At 37.7% G+C, this 13,563-nt stretch overlaps 1 protein-coding gene across 1 annotated transcript; it reads right to left on the reverse strand.

Moving 5' to 3' along the window:
* Positions 1–105: 105 nt before the first annotated feature.
* On the reverse strand, positions 106–12,172 carry LOC145209379 (calcium-activated chloride channel regulator 1-like). The gene is made up of 19 exons (XM_080079661.1): positions 11,996–12,172; positions 11,806–11,943; positions 9,009–9,159; positions 7,857–7,971; positions 7,354–7,531; positions 6,694–6,960; positions 5,385–5,606; positions 4,753–4,863; positions 4,389–4,574; positions 4,012–4,132; positions 3,383–3,522; positions 2,911–3,069; positions 2,745–2,844; positions 2,560–2,639; positions 2,177–2,270; positions 1,941–2,073; positions 1,240–1,382; positions 587–773; positions 106–355 (listed from the first exon to the last, which is right to left on the reverse strand). Exons 1-19 carry the CDS (start codon positions 12,170–12,172, stop codon positions 106–108), a joined length of 2,952 nt encoding a protein of 983 aa, XP_079935787.1.
* Between the last annotated feature and the right edge of the window lie 1,391 nt (positions 12,173–13,563).

Genomic DNA, 13,563 nt, shown 5'->3' on the forward strand with positions numbered 1-13,563 from the left:
GTTTGAACGCACTACCAGAGGTAAGTAAACTGTACCGCCAATCAGGGCATGGTACGCTCACACATTAAAAAAAACAGTGAAATTAGTTGGTACTTCCATCGAATATTAGAAATAAGGCCCCATCTGCAAACTTTTCCAATACTCACGAACAGGCCTTTGGGCATTTATGCTTGTTGTTGATTGGGTGCTGCTCGGCGGGTGTGTCGGAGGCGGGGTTGTCCGTGGTGGTGGGATGTTTATAATAGGCGGCAAAGTTGGAATCACGGGTGGCGCTTTGTACAGATTTAGCACAGCTACGTTGGATGGTCCGGCTTCATTACCCGACTCGTCTGTGGCTGTTACTGTGAATCCGATTCTTCAACATTTCAAAACATTTATTAAATTAGTTTTATCATGGTACCGAGTTTAAATGCCATTGTGACAGGAAGGCATTATTTTTTCAAAAAAAAAAAGAAATAACTTGAATACAAGATGAATACAATAAAAGACGTGATGATTTTCTAAGGATTTCGTAAGCCAACCAAGCTGAAAAACTTTTTGTATAGGTGTAATAAAATTGCTGCACTGCACAAAACTTGTTCCATACTTAACAACGTTTTCTGTATCAGGAAGGCTTGGAGTCCTGACTTGGAAGACCTCCTTATTTCCAGCTTCCTGGGGACTTCCAAGGTCACCCTCTACCAGCTCAAGATCACTGATCATTTCGCCACTACCCGATGACATCAGGTTGGTGATTGCGGTATTAATTGCGTAATGGATGACGTACGAAGCAGCTGTAAGGTAATTAATACAAAATTTAAATTACCGACCTGCCATTTTTGTAGATCTTTAGGGTGTATATCGTGTTAAAACAAACTTGTTTTCGTGTGTAATAATAACAGCGTTTGATATCTATGTTTGGTGTCTTTTTAAAAGATCCTTTAATTTTATTATCGCTTTTGATTTGGGTCCTAGCTAGAAGTTTTTTTCTGTTTAACTGCCTACTATAAGGAACTTAAGACTCTTTGTGTTAATTTATAAATAGAATACCGTTCTTGATAAGTCAGTAACCATTAACCGCCAGAACACAAAAGCGTTTATGCTAAGAGAAAATTAACCGCTAGAAATATGTAACGCCGAGTTAAGTGTTTCTGCTGACCAGGATTTTGTAACTCAGAACTTGACCTGTCCTACTATATCAGTAAATCAAGTTCTAGACTGCAATTAAATGTTAGATGGATTACAAGACAACGTTATTACCCGTCCCCGAGTCGTAATCATCCCCTGGTGCTGAAAATGTGAGAACTATTCCTGCATCAGGGTCCTGTATACTTTTTTGCTTTACGCGTAGATCAGTTATAGAGCTGGGTGGCAAGCTGTCGACGTCTGGTTCGGTTGTTAATCTATTGATAAAATTGTACAATGCCTGATATGAAGTTGGCGCACCTGGTTAGGTTTTTTTGCATTTTCCAGGTGTTGTAAAAATACGCATCCCCGTATTTTCGAAAGACTTCCTTTATCGAGATTGGTTATGCGACACGATTTGAACACTAACACTATAGAAAAGATATTCCTAGTTTAGAAAATGTTTCTCCCGGTCGTATTGTTGATAGTTCCATGCCTGTAGTTAATAAGCTATTCGCCAGTGAATACAGGAAAATCTGCTAACACCATACCTCACGACAAACCCACATTTAGTCGAATTTCGATAGGTGAAGCAAAATTACTTTTTTGAATAGCTCCAAATATGCTGACTTTTAAGGCTTTTAGGGTTGAGGTAAGGTATTATCGTTAAGAAAATTAATAAACCTTACTTTAAACTTAGTTCCTATGGTAAGATTTAAAAAAAAATGGTTTCCAACCCTACGCCTCTTAGCTGCTAAATAAATAATTCAGTATTTTGTTCCAAAATTGTCTGAAATATGCAAAATAAAGCTAATATTTGTTTAATATGCCTTTACCCTTCAGCGAAAAATCCTTCACTCGTAACCACTCGTGAAAATCCGCCAACAGTGGATGAGTCGACCGTACTCTCATCCTCGGTAGGAGGCCTAGGTCGATTTTCGTCACCGTTTTTGTTCAAAACGATTGTTCCTGTAAAACAACGTTTTTTGAGAATTATATTCTAACACAAGGAGATGGTGGGATAAAATACCTTGTTAGCCTTTAACACTAAACTAAACTTTTTTAAACATACCGTTCCTGCGAATAAATCCTGGGTTGAATGTAGCAGTTGAGTCAATGGAACCTTGTTCTGCAACCACTTTTTTACCCTGAGACGTAACTGCCACCTAAAACGTTATACAATGTGTCCCACGGTTGTTAAACATTGATAACTTTTGCAGTGCATTAGGTGCAACTAATTCTTATCATAAATTGTTCTTGAATTTCCGAATATATGTTATTACATTTTCGAGCCTTAAGTATTCGGCTCGTCTTGTGATATCTAAGATGTAGTTTTTTCAAGTTTCAAGTACATACATTGTATATGTTTTTGTTCAGTTTTAACAAACACTCTCGTGTCCATGACTTTTTAAAGTTTAGTCGCACGTTGTGTAAAATTTAGTCAAACTTGCTTACCTGCCATCCCATCCGTCCATTTGCATTTGCTCCATTAAAACATCGGGTGTAAACTCCGTCATTGGCTTTTGTATCTGGCGCTGTACATTTAAACTTTTAAATATATTTAAAGCGTGCAAGTGGCATTTGAATTAATCGCAAATGTGCCAACTGCATTCCAGGATAAATATTAAAAACAAACGAACCTGCGCCTTGGTCAAACAATTCCAACAAATCAACTGAATCCAGCTTTGTAATTGTGGCCACCACCTTAGCGCCAGTCATTGGCACTCCTCCGACAGTAACCTATGCATACAAACAATGCAAAAACACATGCCGTCATCGAACATCATGGACAGTAATGTTACTTACTCGTGCATGTAGAACGATGCAACCTGGCTTGTTGGGGTCTTGTTTGGAACCACTTTCGACGTTAATTTGTGGTGCTGCTGCGTCGCGAGATTTTGATGAAACAGTAGCTGTGATACTTTGAGCACTTGATGTCGCTACAGAGTAGTGCCAGGTGCCTATCTGCATAAGTGTCATTTTTATTACTAAACGACGTCATCATTTGAATTAAAATAAATGTTCAACAATAACAAGGCAGAGAAAAATTGTGGGCGAAACTTGAACCTAATTTCTATGTATTTGAAATGCGTGGCCAGCAAACGGCTCTCTATTTTTGTGTCTGCAAATGTTTACGTTTTTGGCAAACGTTTTTAACCAATTTCCCGCTTAATATGCGAACTAGTGTCTTACATTTTGGCAAGTGTTTTATTAGTTTTACAAATCAAGTGTCAACTGGTCGCTATCAATCGCTGCCTAAATATTTAACATTTCCTACCTTAGCTGTTCCAGGAATTCTGAAGGTCAAAGTTTTGATTTGTTCGTTGACCTCGTGTAGGGGGTTCCCCGCACATAGTTTTCCCGCAATAGCCGCAAGGGTGGTAAAGTGACATTTGTGCGGTGACGTCAATGTGACACCTACATCACAATTTACACATTTTGGTCACATAAAAAACATTTTTTTTACAGCATGCGCCTTATTGGTTTCATAACCAGCAGAGTAAAGTTGGTTGTCAGTATTTGTGAAAACCAGTGCCGGATTAAGGGTCTGCTGGCCTGTTAGGCACATTTTCTAAGTGGCCCGAAAATCAGGGTTGCCAACTAAAAAAATAGAATTATCAGTGTTGCCAAATCATTGTCACGAAGATAGTGGCCTGGATTTTTGACTGGCCTGTGGGCACGTGCCTAGTTTGCCTAATGGTTAATCCAGCACTGGTGAAAACCAGTGTTAAAGTGCTTCAATGTATGTTCGAACTGTGCAGGCCATATTTGTGCAATATATCAGACCAGTAAATCTATCAGACCACGTTTTTTCTCACCCAGAAATATTTTGTAAAATATTTTCCTTTCTTCAAGAAAAACAAATTTTTGATTCAGTTTTATTCTTTGGTTAAAAAAAATACTTACCTGGGGCTTCACCAGTCAACCATGTAAACGTAAACTTCGTGTTGTTTCCAATGAACTTGTCAATTTTCACGTCAGCTTCTAGGTTGGTCCCAGGCTCCACTATTTTAGAGTTACTGTGGACCTGGCAATGTAAAATATGTTTGTGTATTTCGATGGTCTATTAACTGCAAAGCGAATAACTTGTAATCACATCGTTTCATGTATGAGTTGGTCAAAACTACCAGCAAATGTATTTTTTGATTAGCGGTATAAAGTTAAGCAGATTAATGCAGAAGTTAAAAATTAAATAGTATTGCCAAATTCAATTCATGCTATGTAACTACCCCGGTGATGCAGATTATTTTTAAGGTTTAAAATGGTGATTACGTTTTTTTTACCTCCGATGTCTTTTTAGCTGGGTCTCCATCAATATTCGACGCGATCTTTCCAAATGCACCAATCAGAAGCCGGATATCGTTTTCGTTATTGGAAGCAAACCATTCTCCCCCAGTTGTTTTTACCAGGTTTTGCAACGCTGCATTTCCTTTCGGGTTAAGCAGAAATATCGCATTCATTCGACATTTCTGAGTAACAATGCGTAAAAAGTGACACAAATTCTTTTTTAATACTTTTTTAATCACAGTAGCCTACAACCGAATTCCAGCACCGACTTGCATTCCTTTGCAAAATAATTTATACCTATTTTTGCATAAGATTTAATATAGGTGAAACGAATGTTCTACATGCGGATTTGCTCCCTACCTTTTGTTGAACCTTTCCAGCCACACTCTGAACGTACGGAGCTTGCGTTTCTTCGCCATCAGTAAAAACGATAATGTCACCACATGCGTCAGGCGAAGATTTGTCCATTACCTTAAATGTAAAATATACAGTGTTCGCTATATAGTTTTTTTGATAACTCTTGTCACAGATGTTATCAGCTTATAAGGTATCCACACGAGGTTTGGAGTTTGGGAACATTAAGCTTAAAGTTACAAATCGATAAGCAACAATTTATCAGTTTGTCTCAGTAACACCAGACTTTGAAAGTTATATCCTAATAGATATCACACAAGCAAATATTTAAAACTAAAAAAAATATTGATAAATTGATTCTGGGAATCATTCCCTGTTCTGTTGCCATTGTTGCAACGATTTCCACCTCCCATAGTAATATCACACGTTTTGGGAAATCTTTATTTCCAGGTTAAAATCAGTTGTCAGTTTTAAAAAAACAAATAAATTTTGCTAAAATAAGCATCTTCAGTGTCTACAGAGAGCAATAAAAGGGATTAAAATTAGAAAAAGCTAATAGTTCCAACTGACAACTGATTTTAACCTGGAAATAAAGATTTCCCAAAACGTGTAAAAAAAATTGCCAATGTTTTTCTCACCGACAACGCTGCATTTATTCCGCAACCGATACATGTACTTCCCCTTGCACCGCTTGGTACGTGACGTAGCTTTTCGTCACGGTCCTCGTCAGTTTCGATCGCTGTTAGTTGAGACTTGGGTCTTGCGAATGACGAAAACGACACAATACCCACGTGATCACCAGCCTCCACGAACAGTTTGACAAATTGATTGACAGCTTGGCGCATCATCAGAATTCGCTCCTAAGTATTGTGGAAAATATATATTTTTAGCACAGGGGTGCCCAACCTTTTTGCTAAGACGGCCGCATCGCAGATTCTTATTTCACCAACGGCCGCCAATTACCTGCTTGTTTTTGTTTTTAAATTTAGTATGTGAAAATAGTACTTGTCCCACATACATAAACCATTTAATGGCGTTCAGAGAGCCCGGATAATTTAAAACTTGATCCACAGATCGAGCTAGCTAAACAGTCTGACGACCAGTCTGAGCTATTTATGGCGTCATAATCTATATTGTGACGCAAAAGGTGACTGTTTATTTGCATTGTTTGCATACAATAGGCGTATATAAAGTGTGATGCACAGGGTTACTAGGGTGGTAATATTCTTTAGTCTTACAAAATCTATTTAATGCAGTTTGAAAGTCAAAATATTTAGCAAAAGAGGTTTTTACGTCACGGCCGCCAGTGCATATATTTTAATAAACATGTTCACGGCCGCACAAAATCGTCTACTCGGCAGGTTGTGCACCCCTGTTTTAGCATACACTTTCGGCTTGGCCGTGATTCAAACAGATGTCTCGCATAAACGAGGTATGTCATTAAAAAGGTATATTTTCTGGTATGGGCTGATCCTTGTTACCAATCTGGGTATTACTGTATCACCAAACTCGTGGTCGTGGAAGCCTTAGGTCCCGGATGCAACAACAACTGTTTTTTTTAAACAATGTCAATGCACAAGCTTTATAAATATTGAACGTACCTTGTATTGCTACTCAGTAAACTTTTTTTCAACGATTCAAGAATATGAATAGGTTTTTGATACTTTGATTCTCTTTATGCAAATTTTTCAGTATGCATTAGTCATGCATTAAAAGTAAATCATATCAATTTCCTTTTTGAGTCAAAATGTCTAGTTCACATTTAATGCAACGTTTAAACAATTTTTTTGCATCTGAGTACTTCGGACTCTCTCCTTGACCCAATGTATCACATAACCTATTGGGAGGACATTTTTCTCACAAGCTTCTAAAATCAAATTCATTTAAAACCAAGTCGAGATTCAGGAAAGTTTGTAACTCTGTGTAAATTGACTCAAATTTCTATCGATGGTCAATTACCCCTCTCATGCTTCCAGATGTATCTAGCACCAACACGTATCTTCGAAACGGAAAGGGTTTAACCATACGAAACAGGGGCCGTATTGCGTCACCGGGGTTTGGGTTTGGTGGGTTAAGTCCCGCGGCGAAGTCGGGTGAATCCATTATAACGTCCCATACACTTCTGCCACCACAAAGTCGGTTTTGATCATTGGGAGCTTCGGTGTTGTGTAAGTTTACAGGATCGTTGGGGTCGCTGTGGCAAAACAGCTCCACCTGAAAATGCATGTTGTGGTGTAAAAATAAATGTTTTCTCAGTGACATTTAAAATCTTTATCAATTCCCAGTTTATGGCTAGCATTATCTGCAAAGAGCAAAGCTAAAAAAATGATTTCTGCCTTTGTAGACACTTTTTGGGTTTTTGTTGTGAAGTTTGTGCAAATGAATTTTAAAATTAACAAACTACAAAATTGCAGCAAGATTCTACAATTCCGAATTTCAACCCCATTGTTTTGTTTGTAAAGCGAAATTTAGACATTACATCACAACATAAATGCTTATTATGCGACAAAAGTCTTATGTAGTATTGACACATGACTTCAGTATTAATTTTCTCCATACAAACAAGTTTTGTTACACCAAGGTTTAAAGCAAAAAAACATTTTGTACATTTTCCAATGCATGATGCGACATGAGCGAGGCTTTCTGACCAACGGGTTGTTCATCATAAAGGAAGAAAATACAACTGGAATTTGGTAGAAATGTGACTGGGTCGTAACTACATTCGGATATTTCGCCTGTTTGGTAGTTCGGAACAATGTACTCCCCTTCAAGAGATTTTGGACATCTGCGCGAAATTGTGAGTAAAATTCTTCGTCATGTAATTCCTAAGTCGCAACATCGAGTGTGGGCTGTTATAATCTCCGATTTTAATAACTTTAGACCTATGTTATGTTTTCATATTTTTTGAGTTCAGTTGTGGTCTTTTACCGCTGATATTTCATTTTTTTTTAAAAAGCCTTTGAAAACCGATTAGTAAAAAATTACCCACACTTCAATTTAGTAATGGCTTTATACAAACAAATTTTGTCACATACCATAATTTACTAAAAGCCTATTCTCAACTACTGTCGAAGAGCCATGTGCAGCATTTTTGGATACAGCACACTCACCTTGTGGCCTCTACATCGCCTGTTGCACTGAGATAAAACTGGTTTTCTTCTGTGTCTGTAGTCTCGTCGAACACTCCCCAACGCAAGTGCGCCCACTCGTGGATGATTGCCTTGCCTAAAGGTTTATGTCATTAACAATCAAACAAAAACGTGTTTGGAGATGGGTCAAAAATGTAAGTGTAAGACTGTGTACAACACAATTTACACGAGCACATTGCCAAATAAAATATGTGCATTTACCCAGCTGAATTATAGTCGTCTTCTGCACAAAAATAATGCCAGATTTAAACCACATGTCAGTGTCGTTAATATTATGCTAAGTTTTATTCATAATTCTTCTGGCATTTTGCAGGATAAACGTTCTTTCCTAAATTATTTTACTGTACAAGATTTACTGGGACTGGGGGTTCTTGGAGATAAGAGTTTTAGTGGTACACTCAGACAGGGTTTTTTTAAGGTTTGGTTTGGGTGACCACTAAGTAGTTTTAAGAGACCGCAAGTGTTTCATTTAAATACCAAAAAAATAGCCATAAGTCCAAATTTTGGGAAACCGCTGGAGAAATTTGCACCTGAAAAACACCTTAAAAAAACACTGCACTCAGATATACTTGAGAAACCATAAATCTGTTCATATATATGCATAGGTTTGCCATACATAGCTGGGACAGTCCCGGAATTAAGACTCTGTCCCGGTGTCCTGCCCGGTTAGCGGAACTGTCCCAGATTTTTTCTTTGACGCACAACTATGCTAATGACGTATCTGTAAATTTTAATGTAATTTATTGTTACACATTTGCTTTCAACAGCCGAAGAGGCCGTGGAACGCATTTTTAATCCATGAATGATTAATGGGGTTGTTAACAGTTTTAAAAAAATCACACGCATTTTTAAAGGTCGGTATTGGTAGAATGGTACGTTTCGATGGAAAACGTATAGCATCGTGGCTTTAAACGTATTTTGTTGATATTTACGTACTAGACCGTACGATGCCAGCGTTGCACCAAGAAAAAATGTCGTCCCGGTTGTAGATTGAAAAAATGTGGCATGATCCAACTACAACATTTCTGGTATTTTCCCTGGTACCATAGCGAAGCATTTGCGTTGTTTTTCACTGCACCGTGGTTTCCATACATTACACTGTTGTTTACTTACTTTTAGGTCCGAAATCTTCTGTAAACTTTTCACTGATTAAATACTCCGGAGTGAGATGTATGTAGGATCCCGGCTCTCCACACTGCCCGTTTTGAACTGTGTACGGCCTATCTCTATGGAGACGGTTTGGTGGGGCTATGACGACATCAGCCTTTATCGCAAGGTATGTTATTTTGCATCATGCAGCTAATAGACATCAAATTATTTGCTTTTAATTAAACGATAGCAGGGGCGGCTCGTGCTAGGGTGCTGCGGAGCTGCAGCACCCCCTAGATATTTTCACCTAATATTCCTACCACAACAATACAGATAACTTTCATGATACTTATTTTTTATTCCCAAGTATAATTTTTACAAGTAGGCTATAATTTCCGCCTTGATCGGCATTTTTTTCATTTTTGTAAAAAAAATTATGGCATTAATATGTTGTCTATGGTGGAACTGCAGCTCCAGTTTCATGACGAATCGTGACGTTTTGCACTTGTGCGCATGCGCACTTGGAAAAGCTACATGCCGGGAGAAATAGGCGACAGGGTGCTGCGGCTCGCGCAGCTCCACCAATCACGCAGCGTGTGAACCGGCCGCTGTATAGTTGTGTTGTCTGTTCCGGGTCTATATTGTGCTCCAAAACCAAACCCGTTTGCTATATTCTAAGTTCGACAGTGAGTACAGTTAAACATTTTTTGTCGTGTTTTAATTTATTTGTTTGAAGGTTAGTCGTGAATTTTTAAGATGACTGTAAGTGGGCTTCAGGTTTTGCAGTTATCATTGAATTGGAAAGTGTATCTACCACCTTGAAAAAGAGAAAGGTCATCTAACACTTTGAAAAGTCACGATTAACATTTATAATAAAAACCTGAATAAAAAGTTAAGAAAACTGGGATAAAACATCTACTATTCCAAATATGTCATGCAGGAATAAGCAACCACAAGAACTACTCACACTGTGAAGTTAAATGCCTCACTGAAATTCAGGCAATATTAAATGCAGAACAAACAATTGCACAAGCAACAGGAATTTTGAAATACCTTAGTGATGACAACATAAGCAACAGGAATTTTGAAATGCCTTAGTGATGGCAATTTCAAGTTTTGGTTTCTTAACACACCATGTGGACAGTATTTGCAACCAAGTGCAATCTTGTGTATTGATATAATGGACATGTTATGTTTCTTTAAACAGTAGCTGCTAAATTGCTTCACAGGAAATGTTTCTTAAAAATGAACATACTACAGGGGAGATAGTAGTGACCACCAAACATATCCTGTTGTTAGAAAAGTTACTGAAACTTTTAAAGGAAAAGCCAGTTAGCCAGCAATTTCCATGAGTCTCTCAAAGGCAAAACGGTTCTTGAAAAGGATGTCAACACTGAAAAGGATGCAAACTTTTCTAAGGAACACCATTATTTCCAAAAAGACTTGCACTATATGTTTATATAATATGTTTTAAGTTTAAGTGAGAGTGTAGTAATTTTCAAAGCTTACAGAGTTTTGTACTTCAAAAAAGGAATTATAAGCTATTTGCCACCAAACAAAGCAGCAAGTTTAGCAGTTAAGAAACTTACAAACAATTAATAGTTGTACACAAAATTAAGAAAAGATGTTTAATAAACAAGTTCTGACACAAATGTATTGTGGTTGTTGAATTTGTCAATTATGACACAAATAAAAAGCTTTATGGTTATTTTTGTGTGTGGCAATTATAATCTGTGACCTGTAATGGAATAAATCACAGTACGCCAGGCCCATTGAAGGCGCTATACCGAATCAGCCGGTCACCAAGCATTCACCACCATATGGCAAGGCGTAGGCTAGAAAAATCCAGCCTGCGGTGGGATTCGAACCTGTGCAACATACGAGGCAGGCAACGGTGCTTGTGATTCGACTTTCGGCGGATTCTCCACTGGGCCTGTGTAGCTCAGTTGGTAGAGCGCGAGTCCCGGAAAGACTCCTGTCGTGGGTTCGAAAGAGCTTTTTCGACTCATTTATTAATAATTTTTTTCTTTATACTGTTGTTGTGTTTTACCGTATTTACAACCGCTTTGTTTCGAGTCTGTGTCACGTGTGTTTTTGTGCAACATTATTGCTGCATGTTATTGAGTTTGGTCCGTCGCTGTGCAAGTAAACAAAATTCCCCAATGATACCGTCTGCTGTTTACACTCGTGTACATTATTGCGTAACAAACATTACGTCACAATGGAGTTGCTAATTAAGATTTGTATTACTTGTTTTTCTACACAAACAATGACTAGAAAACTAGAAATGTGGCTTTTCTATATATTGGCAACTTATATTTGTCCAATAAAGGCTAAAAATTGGAGCAGCACCCCCAGAAATTTTAGGCACGAGCCGCCACTGAACGATAGATTGAAGATAAGAAGTGACCAGAAGGGTGCCTTTGCACATTTTGCCATTGCACATGCACAACACATTTAAAAACGTTAATATATTCTCTATAGCCTACGTTTTTATAATTGATCTCATATTAGACAAAAAATGTTATATGCATTGTTCTTGCAATTCGGGCATAGTTTAATATTTCACACATTTTAGGGAGCTAGCGGGGTAAATACTGGGCCTATCGAATCAAACAAACCAAATTTTTTTGTGACTATATCTTCACATCTAAGTTAAATGGCTATATTTACCATCTGTGAAAGTTTCATCCAAATTTCATGGCAAAAGGGTGTGGACAAACTTCAGCGGGAAATAAACAAGACAAACAAATCGAATAAAATCGTGTGACCCCGAAATAAAAAATCGAAACACCAATTCCGGAAAAGATTCAAGTATTACCTTATCGTACGTTTGACCAACTGCTCTCTCGTATGTCGAAGTGTTCCAGCTTTTTGGAACCAGAATCGTGATTTCATTAAAGAACGCACGTTTTTTGGTTGCTGTGTACAAAACCTCCGACGCTTCGGCCCAAAGAGTCTAGGAATCAACACGTAATGTAAATGTAATGTAAAGAACCGAAAGGGTTTACCTGAATTTCGGCAAGAATGCTCATATTTTCCGGAATGTCTGGATTTATAGCGATCACTATTCCATTATAGGAATTGTTCACCAATTTAACCGTTTCGTACGTTGCATAAACGTCACGATATATTGTCGTTGTAGCAAATATCGTAAGCAGAAGCGCACCTTGTGCAAATAGTCTCATGCTTGTTGTATTTATTTGAAACCTTGTAAGTTTGTCAAAAGGACCGAAAAAGTAAATTAGTAAAAATTATTTTTTAAAAGACAAATTTTTTTGTGAGAATAAACAACGGTAAACAACAACCAGACTGAAAAAATTTAGTCGTAAACCAAATTCTAACTAAAATCCGAACTTCTTTTGCTTAATGGTGGCAAAATACAAGGCAAGGAACTACGTCAAGACACACACAAAAATTAATTTTGTGTTTGGCTAAAATTACTAACAATTCTTAACGTAGGCCTATCTCACGGAAAGGTAACAAATAAACGTACAAAATAATCGAGTTTTCTTAACTTATGACGAAAATGCTCCAACGTAAAACTTTTTAGCTCTGGCCCCCATTTGGAAGTACAAATTTGCCCAAAAACTAGAAAACAACACCTTTCAAAACTCTAGCAAACTTGCAACAGCACCATTTAATAAATCTTGCAGCCCGCACGTACGATTCGCCAAACTGACATGGTTGCCTGTCTGTAGGCCAACTGTTTTCGGGTCACTTGTGGCATGTCTGTAAACATTAGGAGCTCGATTTTCGGCTACGTGACATAGCTGCGGAAACAACACGAGTTTATTGGGGAGAACTGTGATTTGTTGAAAGACTTGAACTCGTTAGGAAGCAATTGGCTGTTCAGTTACGTTTACACGTGCCAACATTGGTCCAAGTTATGCAAAGTGTTGCCAAAGCAGTCTGCTTAAGGAGTTGTTATGCTATCTTTACAATAGTTATACGTTTTTCGCTTGAGCAGCTTTAATCTTTGGCCCTCTTTTTTGCGATGGCAAAAAATTGAATTGATTAATAGAATTTCGGAGCCCTAAAGTTAGACAGATACTTGAAAAAACTCGCTTTTGTAAAACTTTAACCAACATCACACATACGTGTAACTTTTAATACATATACAATAAAAATTAATTGACTCATTTTTAGCTAAAGAACCAACTGTTAACTCCTTTCAAAACTTGACGGCTTTTAAAGGGGAATAAAAGTTACGTTTTAGAATGTGTTGTGTAGTATTCAGCAGTAAAACAGAGGCCTGATTGATTTCACCCATGTTAAAGTGGGTATTTGTGATATGTCCTGACGCAATGTAAATATGTTTATCCGGGTTCAACAAGTTTGGAATGGTTGTTAACATAATCTTGTGGATCATGCTTTAACGTGTGTATATGTGGTTTTGAGGTATTATGGCCCATGTTTTGTTCTGACGTTTTATCGGCCTATAACTTAAGTTACGTGAAATACGGAATGCGACTTGTTTATCACCCTTTCCAACCACTTACCATGAAAACATGTTTGTCATATTTTTTTTCATTCTGATCATGTAAAATGTAAAGCAACCTTTTTAAACTGCGGACCG

The sequence above is a fragment of the Phallusia mammillata genome, chromosome 1 (assembly GCF_965637545.1).
Source record: "Phallusia mammillata chromosome 1, kaPhaMamm4.hap1.1, whole genome shotgun sequence".
NCBI lineage: Eukaryota > Metazoa > Chordata > Ascidiacea > Phlebobranchia > Ascidiidae > Phallusia > Phallusia mammillata.